The 14920-nt window shown below is 38.8% G+C and overlaps 1 protein-coding gene across 1 annotated transcript in view; it reads right to left on the minus strand.

The window, feature by feature from the left end:
• The window catches only part of hsd17b12a (hydroxysteroid (17-beta) dehydrogenase 12a), a 56170-nt gene extending 45218 nt beyond the window's left edge, over positions 1 to 10952 (minus strand). Inside the window, exon 1 of the mRNA XM_055649365.1 lies at positions 10723 to 10952. Coding sequence (XP_055505340.1) covers positions 10723 to 10894 — 172 coding nt within the window. The 5' untranslated portion in view covers positions 10895 to 10952. The remainder of the gene's footprint in view (positions 1 to 10722) is intronic.
• Positions 10953 to 14920: the final 3968 nt, after the last annotated feature.

The following is a 14920-nucleotide window of genomic DNA, read 5'->3' on the forward strand; positions in this document are numbered from 1 at the left end:
GAATGTATCACTTTGTGATGACATCTGGTCACGTGTGACATTTCGGTTCACTTTCCGAAGAATGGGCCATCTGCAAAACCACCAACTTTTGTATCATCAGCAATCTTGCCCTGTATGTTCTCATCCAAATCATTAATGTAGATGATAAACAGTAACGGGCCCAGCACTGAATCCTGAGGCACACCATGAGTCACGGGCATCCAGTTGGAGAAGCAACCTTTCACCATTACCCTCTGCTTCCCTCCATGGAGCCAATTTGCTATCCATTCAGCTATCTCTACTTGGATCCCATGCGATCTAACCTTCCAGAGCAGCCTACCATGCGGCACCTTGTCGAGCGCCTTACTGAGGTCCATGTACACAACATCTACAGCTCTGCCCTCAACCTTTTTGGTCTCGTCTTCAAGAAAACCAATCAGATTTGTGTGACTCGACCTCCCACGTACAAAACCATGCTAACTATCCCGAATCAGCCCTTGTCCATCCAAATGCCTGTATATCCTATCCCTCAGAATACTCTTCAGTAACTTACCAACTAGATGTTAAGCTCACCGGCCTATAGTTCCCAGCATTTTCCCTGCTGCCCTACTTGAACAGAGGTACAACATTTGTCACCCTCCCAGTCTTTCGGCACCTCTCCTGTATTTAAGGACGACTCATAAATTTCAACCAGGGCTCCCGCAATTTCATCTCTAGTTTCCCACAATGTCCTCGGATATATCAGATCAGGCCTTGGAGATTTGTCTAGTTTCAAACACGACAGTGGCCTCCTGTGCCATTCCAAGTTCTGCAAACCCACTCTATAAATTAGATTTTTAATTCAGATAATACAAACAGCCCACAATTAAACATTACAGCATTAACAGGTGACAAAATTAAAATGCAGATTGCCTTATTTCAATAAATGTCTAAATCGCACATATTTAGATGCCAAGAACAGTTGAACATCACCCATATATGCAAATTTGAAGTATTTGCAAATATTGAAATCCTCAAGTTATAACTACAGAGAATAACAGATGGACAAGAAAGTATAGATTGTGGTGCTAGGAAATTGTGGCGCATCTACACCTCCGTAGCTGATCGAGAATGCCAGTACAAACAATATCAAACTGCAAAAATGTCTGTAGATTGTGTAATTTATAGATTTAATCCAAAGGAGCCAACAGAATTTGGAGAATGGAGGACAAGAAAGAATTTGGCTTGGGTGAACAAATGGAAAAGCTGCCAAATTTTAAAACATCTAACTGACTCCATCATAGCCATTGACAATAAATGCTTGGCTTTATTTAGTCTTGCGAAACACTATAAATGCTCCTTCATCCAAAACCACATTGGATTGGATAGAAAGTAGCAATTGTCAACTACCAACTATTGGACGTTTACCACGACTTACCATAGAAACAAGGTTTGCTGATTTACACAAAGGACACTGTGCTGGAGTAATCAGCAGGTCAGGCAGCTTCTCTGGAGAACACGGACAGGTGACGCTTCTTCAGAAGGGTCCCGACCCGAAACGTTATCTATCCCTGTTCTCCAGAGATGCTGCCTGACTTGCTGAGTTACTCCAGAACTTGTCTCCATTACAATGACTTACCACCAGATTATCAAACCAATGTGGAATGACCACTAAATGTAGCTTTATTAATGTCAGCCACAGCCAGAAAGCAAAAATGTGTAAGTTAATCATTGCATGAAGGCACTTAATTTCTGTCAACTATTGCAATCACAGAAACAACTCATCAACACCTCTACTTTCTGAGCAGCATCAGGAGATTCAGCATGTTGCCAAATACTCTCTCAAACTTCCACATGTTCAATGGAGAGCATACTAACCTGTTGTATCGGCAACTTGATCACCCAAGAACTAAGGAGGTTGGAGAAGTTGGCAGGAATTACTCAGTCCACCACAGGTATTGACTACCTCACCAAACAAAATACTTCCTCAAGGCAGCAGCTAACATCAAAGACCGACACCACGCGAGCTACACTCTCACCTCACTGCAATCATCGGGAGGGTGGTGCAAGAGTGAGAACCATTACCTCCAGTTCCAAGAACAACCATCAGGTTTTGAACCATCCAGCACAACCCAAACTCCACCTGCGTACCGAACTACAATGGATTTTGTATTACTGACAATTTATTCTACAGGTCCACCTTCAATTTTCCAACACCCTTGATTCCAGATCCTTACTGGATTATTGGGGTAGAAGATTGCAACCTCCACGTGGTCTGCCCTGTTTCGACTAATGCAATCAACTTGATGTGCACAAACGGAAGATCAAATAGAACAAGTTGTCCAACAACTTTAGGCTGTGCATGCCACACGAAAGAAGAAGACTGGATTATTCGTTTTGCTGGACCAACAAGAGGTCACGGCCTGGGAGGGGGTGGGGCGCTGAGATACCAGCCAGCAAAGGGAATGATCTGCCCACTCTGACTGGGCCAGAGTTTCAGAGCCCCGCAAGCAGAGTTAAGGGATATGGACAGAAGGCAGGAACGGGGTACTGATTGTGGATGATCAGCCATCACATTGAATGGCTGTGCCGGCTCACAGGGCTGAATGGCCTACTCCTGCACCTATTGTCTATAACAGATGGCAAATTCTACCTGCTGTTTGGCCGCGGAAGTCCAGATGAGGTGGATATCGGCCACCTCACCTGGCCTGGGTACCACTTTGTTAAGGGAACTTTTTGTGGGGTGGGGGGGGATAGATTTGCCCAGATTACAGGTGGGGGTAGAGGCCAGACCACCAATCGACATGTATTATTGTTTAATGAAACAAATGTCAAATAAATGTGCCTGTGAAAACTACTGTAAATAAGAATATAATTTTCCAGTTCCAGTGCATATGGCAAACACTCTTGAACATTAAAATATTGCAGTGTCAGTCTTTCAAGAATTCAGCAATAAAATTAGAGACACTGTATAGAAAAGAAATTTCATCTAGCTCAGGGTAAACTGAAAATATTGCCAATATTCAACTGCTTTAACTTGTAGTTTTAACCTTTTTTTAAATTATCAATAATATTCTGTACCTATGAATTAGAAAAATTGCCTCTGCAACCTCTTGGGCAAATGTTTAGCTTTGAATCGCTTCAGTATAAATACACAACCTAAAAGCTTTGTGTATATCAGGGATATTTTTAAATATTTTTGACATCATCCAGCAAATTGTGACCTTTTTCTGAAAGGCTGCGTGCAAGAATACTTCATTGATTCACAGCTGATATCACTGCAATCGTGACAGCTGCACTTCAAGCAAGTGCAAAGGACCGACTGTTGAGGGCTGCAGTAGCATCTCTCCTGGGGATCTATTACATGGGAAGAGAATTGCTATTTCAATCTCCTTTCTTCTATAAATAGACAACTGAGATTGATCCCTTCAAACAAGGCACGTCATTTTGTGCTATATTTAGAAACCATTGAAGATCCTGCATATATACCAATGCAACAACGCCCGTATGGATATGTTAATTAAGTGCCGAGAGGCCTCTGCATACACAAGTACCAAATAATAGATTAGAATCCTCCAAATATGAAATATTATTTACACTTGCATTTTGAGGTTAAACAAAAAAGTCTCAAGGATTCCTTCCAACCTCTCACTGACTATGTTGTTGTGGACATTGGACATTGATCGTCAAGATCTGCAAGCTACTCGTTTCATTCCCCAAGTTAAATCAGGATCTGAAAATGTTCTACTTCATTGATGAAATAAAACCTGCCCCCATCACAATCACAGGAATTGATGCCTTGCCATGTCAATGAGAATGATTATTTTGCAAGCTAAAAATGGCACACAAGCATCTAAAAATAATTTCCACTGCAGACCAACCAGATGGGTCACCCGCCCACTCCTGACATCAGTCTGAAGGGTCTCGACCAGAAACGTCATCCATTCATTATCTCCAGAGGGGCTTCCTGTCCCGCTGAGTTACTCCAGCATTTTGTATCTACCTTCAATTTAAACCAGCATCTGCAGTTCTTTCCTACATCGATGGTATTATTGCAAGCTACACTGAAATTGCCTTGACTGCAGTTCACATTGTTCATATGCCAGCCTATATATAAAACCAAATACAACTTTAAAAGCTAGGCAAATGTTTTCCAATCTTCTCAATTCCCGAGTAATGATAGGAAAAAATAGTGCTGTTCTGCTCAAAAATTCCTAGAATTGCTCATATCCAAACTTACAGCTTTTGCAATCTTCTGTATAATTAAACAATACTTATTTATTTTATATTGAACAATGTTTCTTTTAAACCATTGTCCTTTGGCTCATTGGTCTTAAAATTGTTACTAATGTAGTAACATTTGAGATAAAGAACACCAAGGAGAGGAAAATATCAACAATATACATTTCAAAACAGCACATATGATACCATAGAACAGAACAGAAAATGCCCTTCGGCTCACAAAATGGCTGTGCAGAACGTGATGTCTACACCAACTATCCGTCAGTGCATAATCCCTATCGGGTCTTCCCGCATGTTCCAGAGAAAACAATCCAAACCTGTCCAACCTCCCCCCCCCCCATAGCCATCTATGGAGCAAAGGAAATAGTTTTCGGCCCGAAACGTTGCCTATTTCATTCGCTCCATAGATGCTGGTGCACCCACTGAGTTTCTCCAGCATTTTTGTGTACCTTCGATTTTCTAGCATCTGCAGTTCATTCTTAAACTAATACAGGCATCACTGATAAATCTCCTCTGCACCCCGTCCTATAATGACGCGACCCGAATGGCACGTAATACTTACAAACGCAGCTTAATCTTAAATGCTGTAAAGCTACATCATGACTTCCTGACTCTTTTTCTCAATGACCTGGCTGAAAAAAGTAAGCATACCATATGCCACCTTTCCCACTCCATCTAGGGAGATATTGACTAGGGCCCCCAAATCTCTCTGAACATAAATGCTGTTAAAGGTCATGCCATTAATTGTATATTTTATGCTTACATTTGACATCCCATAGTCAGACACCTCGCACTTGTTCAGATTAAACTCCATCTATTTTTCACCAATTTCTGTAGCTATATACTTCGACAGACTTCCTCAGCCTGCGACCTCAGCAATCCTGGCGCCATCTGCAAACTTAGTAGCCAACATGTCTACATTTGCATCCAAGTGATTTATATATAATCACAAATAGGTCCCAGCACAGAGCCCCTTGAATCTCCACTGATCAGACATCTAGTCTGAATATTGTCCTTCCACCCCCATCCGGCCTTCTGTAAACTAGTTCTAAATCCATACTACCAAGTCACTTGGCATATTTTGTCCTTTTATCTCACACCTTCTGTCTAACTATCTGCCCATCAAACCTCCCCTTGCTTGTGTCTTTTTTATAAATTCTATACCGTTTCTGGCCCAGAGAGGAGTAAGAACAATCATGTAGGATATAGTGAATACAGGGTTGAGAGAGTAAAGGATAAAATAGAAAGAGACATTAAGGGCATTTTTTAGTTTGAAAATAAAATACTCCTCCAAATAGATTGTTCACATGTGCAAAATGCAAAGCTGATCATGTAAAGTGTTCGACAGGGAACTATGTTTGATCTTACTATTTTCAAGTGGCTCCACAAAATTCCTTCAATCATAAGATCAGAAATGATAACTGAACATAGCCCACATGCTGCAAAATCTGGACAGAATTCAAGCATAGATTACAAATTGCACATAACCGCATACCGGGTCATGGATGAGGGGTGGTGGTGATGGTATGAGGCAATAAGTGTTTCTGATGACAAGACAATAAGCAACAAGGTCCTAACTGGGTATTTTGTGGCATAAATACCCTTCCGACTCCCTGCAACCTTTCTGCCATCAATATGTTACCTTCATTTCTGAGCCATCGTCCTATGACATGCCATTCTTCACAAACTATAGTTTTGAGTCATTCTCAACTTAACTCATTCTCAATGGGAACCAAAGATAAATGAAAAGTGTTGGCTGTGAAGACAGAGTCTACATCCTAAAAAATAAAAGTTATAACCAATGATTGCAATAGAAAGTTATTCAGCTGATGACAGTCCATGTCAGAACCACTTCTCTGGTCACATGGCAAATATTTTGTTCAAATCCACTCAGAACAACTTAAAATTATTCAGGCCAAAGGTTTATTGTATGAATGGCACTGCTTGCGATCCATAAATGCACATCAGAATTCAGTATCGTGCATGTCAAATTAATTGTACAATGGATCAATGGACTTCAAAATAAATTTGCATTCCCAGTCTCTTCCTACGCTACATTGTATACTGCCATCGTTCATCGTTATCTGCAAAGGAGAAATAATACAACAAATCGATTGAAAAAAACAAAAAAAGTACAGACTGGAAATATTCAACTTAGGTAGCACCTGTGGAAGGAAGTGGAATTAACAAGACCTTTGTTACAACTGGGAAAAGGCAAAAGTTGTTTCCAGCATTTCCAGTTAGTGTTCCATAAATGGTGTTTTCAGGGTTAGTGATTGGATGGTATCAATTGGTTTCTTATCCATATTTCTTTAATCATTGAAATTTAGTGTAGATGAAGTGACCTCATAGGTCATTGATAAATGTTTACAAAGTATATTTGAACAATTCTGAAATGTGTGCACTTACAATTTACGAGTGCATAGTTAAATGAAATCACAATCCCTTGAAAAGTGAAATATAAATTTGATCTAATATTGAAAACTGAGGCTACACAGTGTTACCAGCACAAAAGTTGGATGATTAACAAAGTAATTATTATTTTTTTAATAAAAGGTTTGCAAACCCTTTTCATGTAATCTACGTCAACCAAGTAGTTCACCCAGGTGGTCCTATAATAACGAGAAGTCCTCTGCTGCACAGACAGAGTGGAGATCATGACTATGTCTTTAAAATGCATCTCGCACAATTCACTGGGTTTAGGCCCCAATCTTGATAACTAAAATATTGCGGGATACTGAAACAGAAAACATTAGAAATAGATGAAACACTGGCCTAGCTTTTGCAATAACAACCGCTGGTTTCCATCTGATATCGAAGGTGATAACTAGGGTTAATATAATGTGAACATCTAGAATTGTTTTTAATTCAGCAAACAGAAGCAAATGTGACATCTATTTTAAAGAAAACAATTAAGAGAGCTGCAGAAATCTAGACAATTCTAAAGAAAAGACTTGCATTTTATAGATGGGAACAAAATCTAAAGCTGAGGAAATGCTAAATGTATTGTAACTATACCTACAGCACAACTCACTACATTGCTCAGTGTTGGTCTCCAAATTACACAACACATTGGTAGGCTTCTGTAAGGAACAAGGATTAAATCAGTTGGATAATGGGAAACTGATAGCAGTACTTAAATTTCAGTATGTATTTCAGTATGTATTAAATTTCAGTATTGGTCATGATATGGCTTCCACTCAATGGTGAAAACAAAAACCATGGTGACTGCTGTGCAGGCCTCCATTCACTAATAGGCTAATAGTTGCACATCACTATGTCCTCATCCAGTTCCACTATTTACCCTGTCTTTGTTCTATTACATTACCCCTACAATACAGTTCCCAATTCGAGGCTCCTGAAGAGCCTTCCTCCATCACCTCCAACTGAATCGGCCCGCGACTGACCCAGCCATTTTTGCGTCATGGGGGCACTTCCTGCAGCCGGCCTTGAAGGCGCTGGAGGTATCAGCCTCCTAATGGCCCATGTTCCTCGTGTTTGATATCTCCGGCAGCTCTCTCCCAGTACCGCAGTCCTCCAAGTCTTTTGGTCCTCCGGGCGCGTTCGCAGTTCTGAGGTTAGCTGAGCCTTCGGGTCTTCCGGTGGGCACCATGGCCAAGGTGCCCCAGGCAGGCCTCTGCCGCATGGCATCTGTTCACTTTCTGGCATCACACTTCCAACAATACAAGCAGGTTAACAATACCCAGTACAATTCTGTCCATTGGCTGGTAATACAACCACCATCCTTTCACTCCCTCCATGATCAGCACATGGTGACAATGGAGTGCTCCAGCATATCAGGTAACATCTCCCAAACTCATGATCTTCATCAACTTGAAGGTAAAAGCAAAATGGCACTATCAATTGCCAATTCACTCTAAACCAAACATTCATAGAAGCTATAATCATTGCTGGGCCAAACTAACATGTGATCAGCAGCATGTGAATGCCTCTTCATACAGGCAGTAGCAGTTCAGAGTGGCAGCTCACCACCACTTTCAAGGGGATTTAGGGATGAACAACACAGGCAAGCCATGCCTGTATCCAGTAAAGATTAAACGTTGAAGAACACGTGTCTGAGAAATGAAATAAAAGTAAAATGATGTAAATATTCAGAAGATTAGACAGTCTGTGTAGAGGGAAACAAAGTTAACTTTTTAGATAAATTACCTCATACTAATACTACAAAAAGTTGTAAAGTAATGAGAGTTGCAAAAAAATGTGACAAGACTGAATGATACCAAAGCCAGTGTCGCTGGCGGAGGTTGGTGAAGCCATGTTATTTAGTGGGTCTGCCAAATGTAGATACAAATAAAAGCTGAAGAATGAAACTGCACAAAAAACAATGCTAGAATGACAAATAATTACAGTACAGGCAGACATTCAACCCATCATGCCCATGCTCTCCACTAGAGCAAATCTAGCTTCTCACACCACCTTTCCATTGTGGTCTTGTAAACATTTCTCCACCAATTCCCTCTTCAAGGCCAATGGAACCCGTCAACACCATAAATGCAGGCCATATTCCAATCCATTCCATATTCCAAACATGGTGCATTTCTTCATTTTTGTACCCCGCCCCCATAATACCATCACATTCCTCCTTTGTGGCAACCACAATAAAATATTTTTGTTGAGGGAACAGTAGTTTTTTAAAAAAGATTTCACATAAATTCCCTGCTTTTGTAATCTATGTCCCTTGACAGCCCATTTCCTCAATTTGCCCTACCACTTTCAATAATTTATACACATATCCCGTCCCTCTACTCCTAAACCTTTTAGAACAGTACGTTTCATTCTATATCACTTCTTCTCTTCCCACCAAAATGCATTAACTTACATTTCACCACCATAAATATCATCTGCCATTCCACAAATGTTTGGATTTATACCCTACTGCAATAATTATTCTCTTCACAGTTCCCAACACTGATGTTTTATCACATTCATAGTCTTCACATTTACAAAATACTGTATGTTGAAGATAAAACCTCATTACACTATCTTCACTACATGGAATAAATAAAATGACACCTCCCACCCCCCACATCCAGAGATAAATAATACAGTATCAGACACAAGGATACATTCACATAATATTCTGGTTAAGTGTTCTTTTAAAGCAGAGACTGCCTAATTTGCAAGTTTAACTATGGCTCCTAAAACCTATGACAACATAGTCAAGTCTAACAAGATCTGAAAACTTTTTGCACAAACTGTTACTAGCAAAATGTAATTGGAACATATTTCTCTCTAGTGAGAAAAAAACATCTATTCAACATTAATATTTACACTTCATCCCTTAATTAGATATTCAAGTTACTACCATGTCTTAAAAACTAAGTATTGCTAAGTTCCATGTTTGTTATGTGATACAAATCATTTTTGAATATCAATATGATGAAATAAGCCATGGTTAATTTGCAGATAAACTGATGAAAAATCCTAATATTTTAAATATAATTACCAAAGCTATAAAATAACATGGAAAAAATGGTAGAATTGCTAGAGTGATATAATACCTGGATTCACAAAATAGAAAGAGAGTAAAAAAAAAAGACAAAGTAATGGGTGAGTGCAGGACACACAATTAATGCAATGTATGAACTTGCACATTAGGTACTAGAGCATCTCAAATCTGCATTGTTAAAATCACGGTTCAAACGATTTAAATCTAAATCTTTTTAAAAAAATCAAATTCCCGATGTTCCCGATGTTGGGGAAGTCCAGGACAAGAGGTCACAGCTTAAGGATAAGGGGGAAATCCTTTAGAACCGAGATGAGGAGAACTTTTTTCACACAGAGAGTGGTGAATCTCTGGAACTCTCTGCCACAGAGGGTAGTTGAGGCCAGTTCATTGGCTATATTTAAGAGGGAGTTAGATGTGGCCCTTGTGGCCAAGGGGATCAGAGGGTATGGAGAGAAGGCAGGTACGGGATACTGAGTTGGATGATCAGCCATGATCATATTGAATGGTGGTGCAAGCTCGAATGGCCTACTCCTGCACCTAATTTCTATGTTTCTATGTACATTTATCGATTCACTTTTCAATTATATCTCCCTGTGCCTCAAAGGTATTCAAAAATCGGTTTCCACCGCCCTTTGAGGAACAATTCTAAACACTCATAACTATCGTTTAAAAAAAACCCTGATCTTTCAAATGGGGACCTCTTACATTAAACAATGACCTGCATCCCACCCTGTCACTAACTCCTCACGTTTCCACTCTTCTAAACGCGGGGATTACAAACCCATACCTGCACCGGACTCAGAGTGGGACAGGGGAGGGGTGATGGTTCGGTGGACGGGAGTTAGTCAAGATTAGAGACAACAGAACTGGGGGGGACCCTCGGCTCCATAATTGCTTTGTCGACGTTTAGTGGCCGCTGGGAGCCGGCACATTCCTCCGCACGTCCGGGCCCCACCACTCGCCCACCGGCCGCCCATTCCCCAGGACACCCGGGTCCCAGCACTCATCGCCCGGCCGCCAATTCCTCCCCACGCCCGGGCCCCGCTCCTCACCTGCCCAGCGACCGAAGCTTTCCACCTTGAGGTCGGTCCCGACTAGGAAGACCCGCGCCCCGTTCAACAGCAGGCACGTCATTTTCAACGAAAGCCAAGTCACAGCGGCGACCCCGACCCAGTAAAAGAGCTGGGGCGCCGACACGGAGCCCAACATCTCGGCGGGACCCATCACTCGAGCACCGGCAGCAACAACTAGCTGCCTGCTACTGAGGCCGCGCAAGAGCAGCAGGACACGTGACCAGACGCATCCGCCCCCCTCCGGCCATTCATTGGACAACCCCTTCGCTTCCCCGCTGGCCATTGGTTAGCGTGCACGTCAAGCCCACGGTCGTTTCCGGGACGACTACTGGCGCGCATTGCATTACGGGACATGTAGTTTGATCGTGATGTTGCCCCGTAGGTTCAAGGGTAATTTAAACTCCATCCCCCACAACCCCAGCGTCACACGAAGTCCCAGTCACCGTCACCGTCTCGTGAGATTCTGCTGCCACACAAACACGGAAGTGATGAATGTGATCAGAATTTCTCTAACATTTATGGCAAATTAGCAAAATAAATTGAAAATATGTACTCTCAACATTCCGGTGCATGTCCGTGTGATCATTTATTTCAATCGCTATTCCTTTTACAATAAATTGCATGTTATCAAACACTCTTGGACTCTAATGTGAAAACAATACATATTAATCTGACAGCATTGCCTCGTAAAAAGTGATTTCAGCTACAATGAACAATATTATTTCATTTGAAAATCATAGTTCGTTTCTTGGTGAATTTAAATGCCTGGTGTATGCACAGGTGTTAACTAAACAGCCACTGATTCCTATGATACTGTAACTGACCTTGCAATATATATCTTACATTCGACATTAGTTTTAAAAATGCAGTCTGATTTTTACACATTTTTTACCAATTTACAAGAGAAAAATTGTTGAGGAATTGGCCATTTAAATTGTTTTAATGTAACTATCTGTCTCTAATACAAAGACACGCGTAAAAGGAAGTACACAATGTTTTGAAAATTATAATATAATTCAAAATATACTTTTGTTGCCTTTGTTCTTGCGATATTTATTATATCCTAAGTTGTGACAAATTTTAGAATATTCCTTTACAGGCAAAAAAGCATTCCTCCATTTTGAGTTCATTATTCTTTTGATTCAACAGCAACTTAAATTTTACAATTCAGTCCCCGTCTTTTAAAATAATTTTTGATTTTTCAAACAAACAATGTAATCTAATAATTACTTCAAATAACACCTTGAAAATATAACAGTACCGGTCATGCTTATCGTGTTTCTCTGCTTATCTTAATTTTGAAATGCCCTGTCATCTTTACATTGTATTTAGTGATGTGCACATTAACAAAATGCATTTTAAAATTTCAATTGTCCCCTTTTGTACAATATATTTCCAAGAGAACAATTTAGAGTACGTAGAGAGCAACTAAAATTTGCTTTGAAAACCAAATCTATCACAAATGGTTGACAACAATTTTTGACTTTATTTAACAAACTACCCACATCTATAATTCTTCATTAGTTACAAACATAACAAATCTTTTATTCAAACATACCAGAAACTAAAAAGATAATATTCTGTTTTATTAAAATTGATTAATAAAATGCATTGAATGTTTTCTTTCTGGAAATTTTATTATTTTCAGTCAAATTTATGGGTTTGATTTATCATTAAATATTATGTCCATAGTCTTCTTTTAAATAACGTAATAATGTACAGTACACTCTTCCTTTAGCTCTTATGGCCATTTAAAGCACATGGAATGCCATATGTTTCACGATAACTCATTTTATAAAATCTATACGAATTCCACATGTTCAAACAGGCTGGCATATATCTACATTTTTTTCTTATAATGTCAAAACAACAATATCTGAACAGATTCAATCACTGATGGTCAATTGTTTTGTAAAGTAAATATCTTCATTTGCTTCCTCATTTTGCTACATCATTCTCTAAAAATTCATTCCATGTTTATGTAAATATGTGCCATTGTTGCCTTAGACATGTGTGGAAAAATACTTCCCGTGTTTTAGATTAAAGTAACAAAAAAAATCTGTACGTCTTTTTATATTTATTCCAAATAACAATCCAACGTAACCAGAATCTCTATTTCAAATAATACCGCACCCCACATTGGTGCACACAGTAAAAAAATATAATACAATAAATGTAAAAAATGTTATTTCTTCAAATTTGTCATGAAATAAAGTATTTGATTTGTAATCACAGAAAGTACCAAAATCAGATTTCACTTTTTCAATGTAAATACTTAAAGATACCACCTATCCAATAATTTATATTCTTTGTTATAGTAATTGGTATTTTAAACAACGTATTTTTAAGATGTTTTCACTGTTATTTATTGTGGAATTATACACATTGTATTTATATTTTCAATTAAATAAAAATGGCTTTGGCTTCAAATGTATCAATCAAATGCTTGATTCTCCCATTTTTAGATTACTAACCTAATAAAACATTGCAATTACATATAGTTTAACCATGTGTTACTGTGTAATACCTGCATCGAATTTTTACTTAATTCTTATGATCATGAATTATTTTTTTACCTAGATAATTACAATATTGAGTTACTTTAGTCAAATATACTTTAAACCTAATTTTCTTCAGCACAAATAACCTGCATCAGAAATTTTATACACATTCTCGTACAAATATTGCAATGAGAATTTAGCAAAATAAATATATTGGCTTTCTAGTACAAAATGGCTTTGGCTTTTAATATGTGCATGTTTCTGTCCTAGAAACCAACTGGCCGCTGTAAGCTTTAAAAAAGCAGACACGGTAGTATAATACTCATTTATAAACTGCACATATACATGAAAAAAAATTGTGTTTGCTCTATCTGGTCAAAAAATAATATTTTAACAATGTAACAATAACATTAATTTTAAGAAGCACAGTCATTCAATTGTGCTTTGTAATAAACACAAACCATATGAAGTATGAAAGTTTACAATAAAATACCTTTTTTCTTAAACCAACGTAATGATTATCGATTATTTATTTTGCTAACAAAACAATGGGCAAGCAAACAATTGACATATAGTGTTTAAAGCTTGGTTCTATTATTTATTAAATGGGACCTACTGATTAGTACTGGCTATTGTTAGTTTTGTATTTAATTAAGTTAAATTATAAAACTGATAACTAAATGCAATAATTATAAAATATCACTATTTAACAAATAATTCAAAACAGTTTTGCAAAATAAAATTTGCCAGCCATTGACCTATCGTGACATGGTTGGCTAAGCAGGATTTGAGATCTCTCTTCTATTCTTAATTTAAAATATATATTTTATTAACTTCTACTTTTTAAGTATATATTTTGAGCAGAAATAAACCAAGATGATAACAAATAGATTAAATACATGGCTGGCATGGGATACAGGCATTGAACAAACATGTTTACAATATTTGATGGCATTGGGTGCATCAGGCATACATTTTGTTGGGGGTTCATGACAATTTTCATGCAAGGCCCACCATAGCCCAAAGGAAAATAAATAGCTCTGTGGGTAGACTGAAGGTCAAGATCCAACATAAAACCCATGAATATAATGATGGGTGAAAAGGAAGTGCAGGACATATAGCAATTCACTGATAACCTGGAAAAACCTGGGATCTTCTTGCTGTTACGGCCATTTACTGCGCAAACACACAAGGATGATCTTCACTGAGAACCAAGAATGGAGGTGAATTTCTCAAGGTCTGAGAGACTATCAGTGGCAATTCTTGAACATGTCTCAGCTCTTGACATAAGCATCTTTGACTCAATTTTTATTGCAAACTACCTGGTACAGCCATGATCAACAAGACCTTGGGAACAGACTTCACGAGTTGACTGTATCCTGCTGAAGTTTGAAAAAGTGGTGCAAATGAAAATCAGCCATAAATTCACCACTGGGAAGAGCAGGGCATACCAGAGACCTTGGATGTGCTGTAACATGACCACTGTCAAGCAAAGAGACAAATCTACCCATAGAACCCAAAGAGAGGTCCCTCTACTCTCTAACACAGGGAAAGTCATCATTGGATTTTCCTAAGTGCATCCTATCTGCGGCAGAAGAGTTGCCCCTCAAATCATAGTATAGATTCATCTAGCTAACGCTACGGTGGATATAATATTCACCCTGCACCCCAAGAAA

Source organism: Leucoraja erinacea, chromosome 18 (genome assembly GCF_028641065.1).
Source record: "Leucoraja erinacea ecotype New England chromosome 18, Leri_hhj_1, whole genome shotgun sequence".
NCBI lineage: Eukaryota > Metazoa > Chordata > Chondrichthyes > Rajiformes > Rajidae > Leucoraja > Leucoraja erinaceus.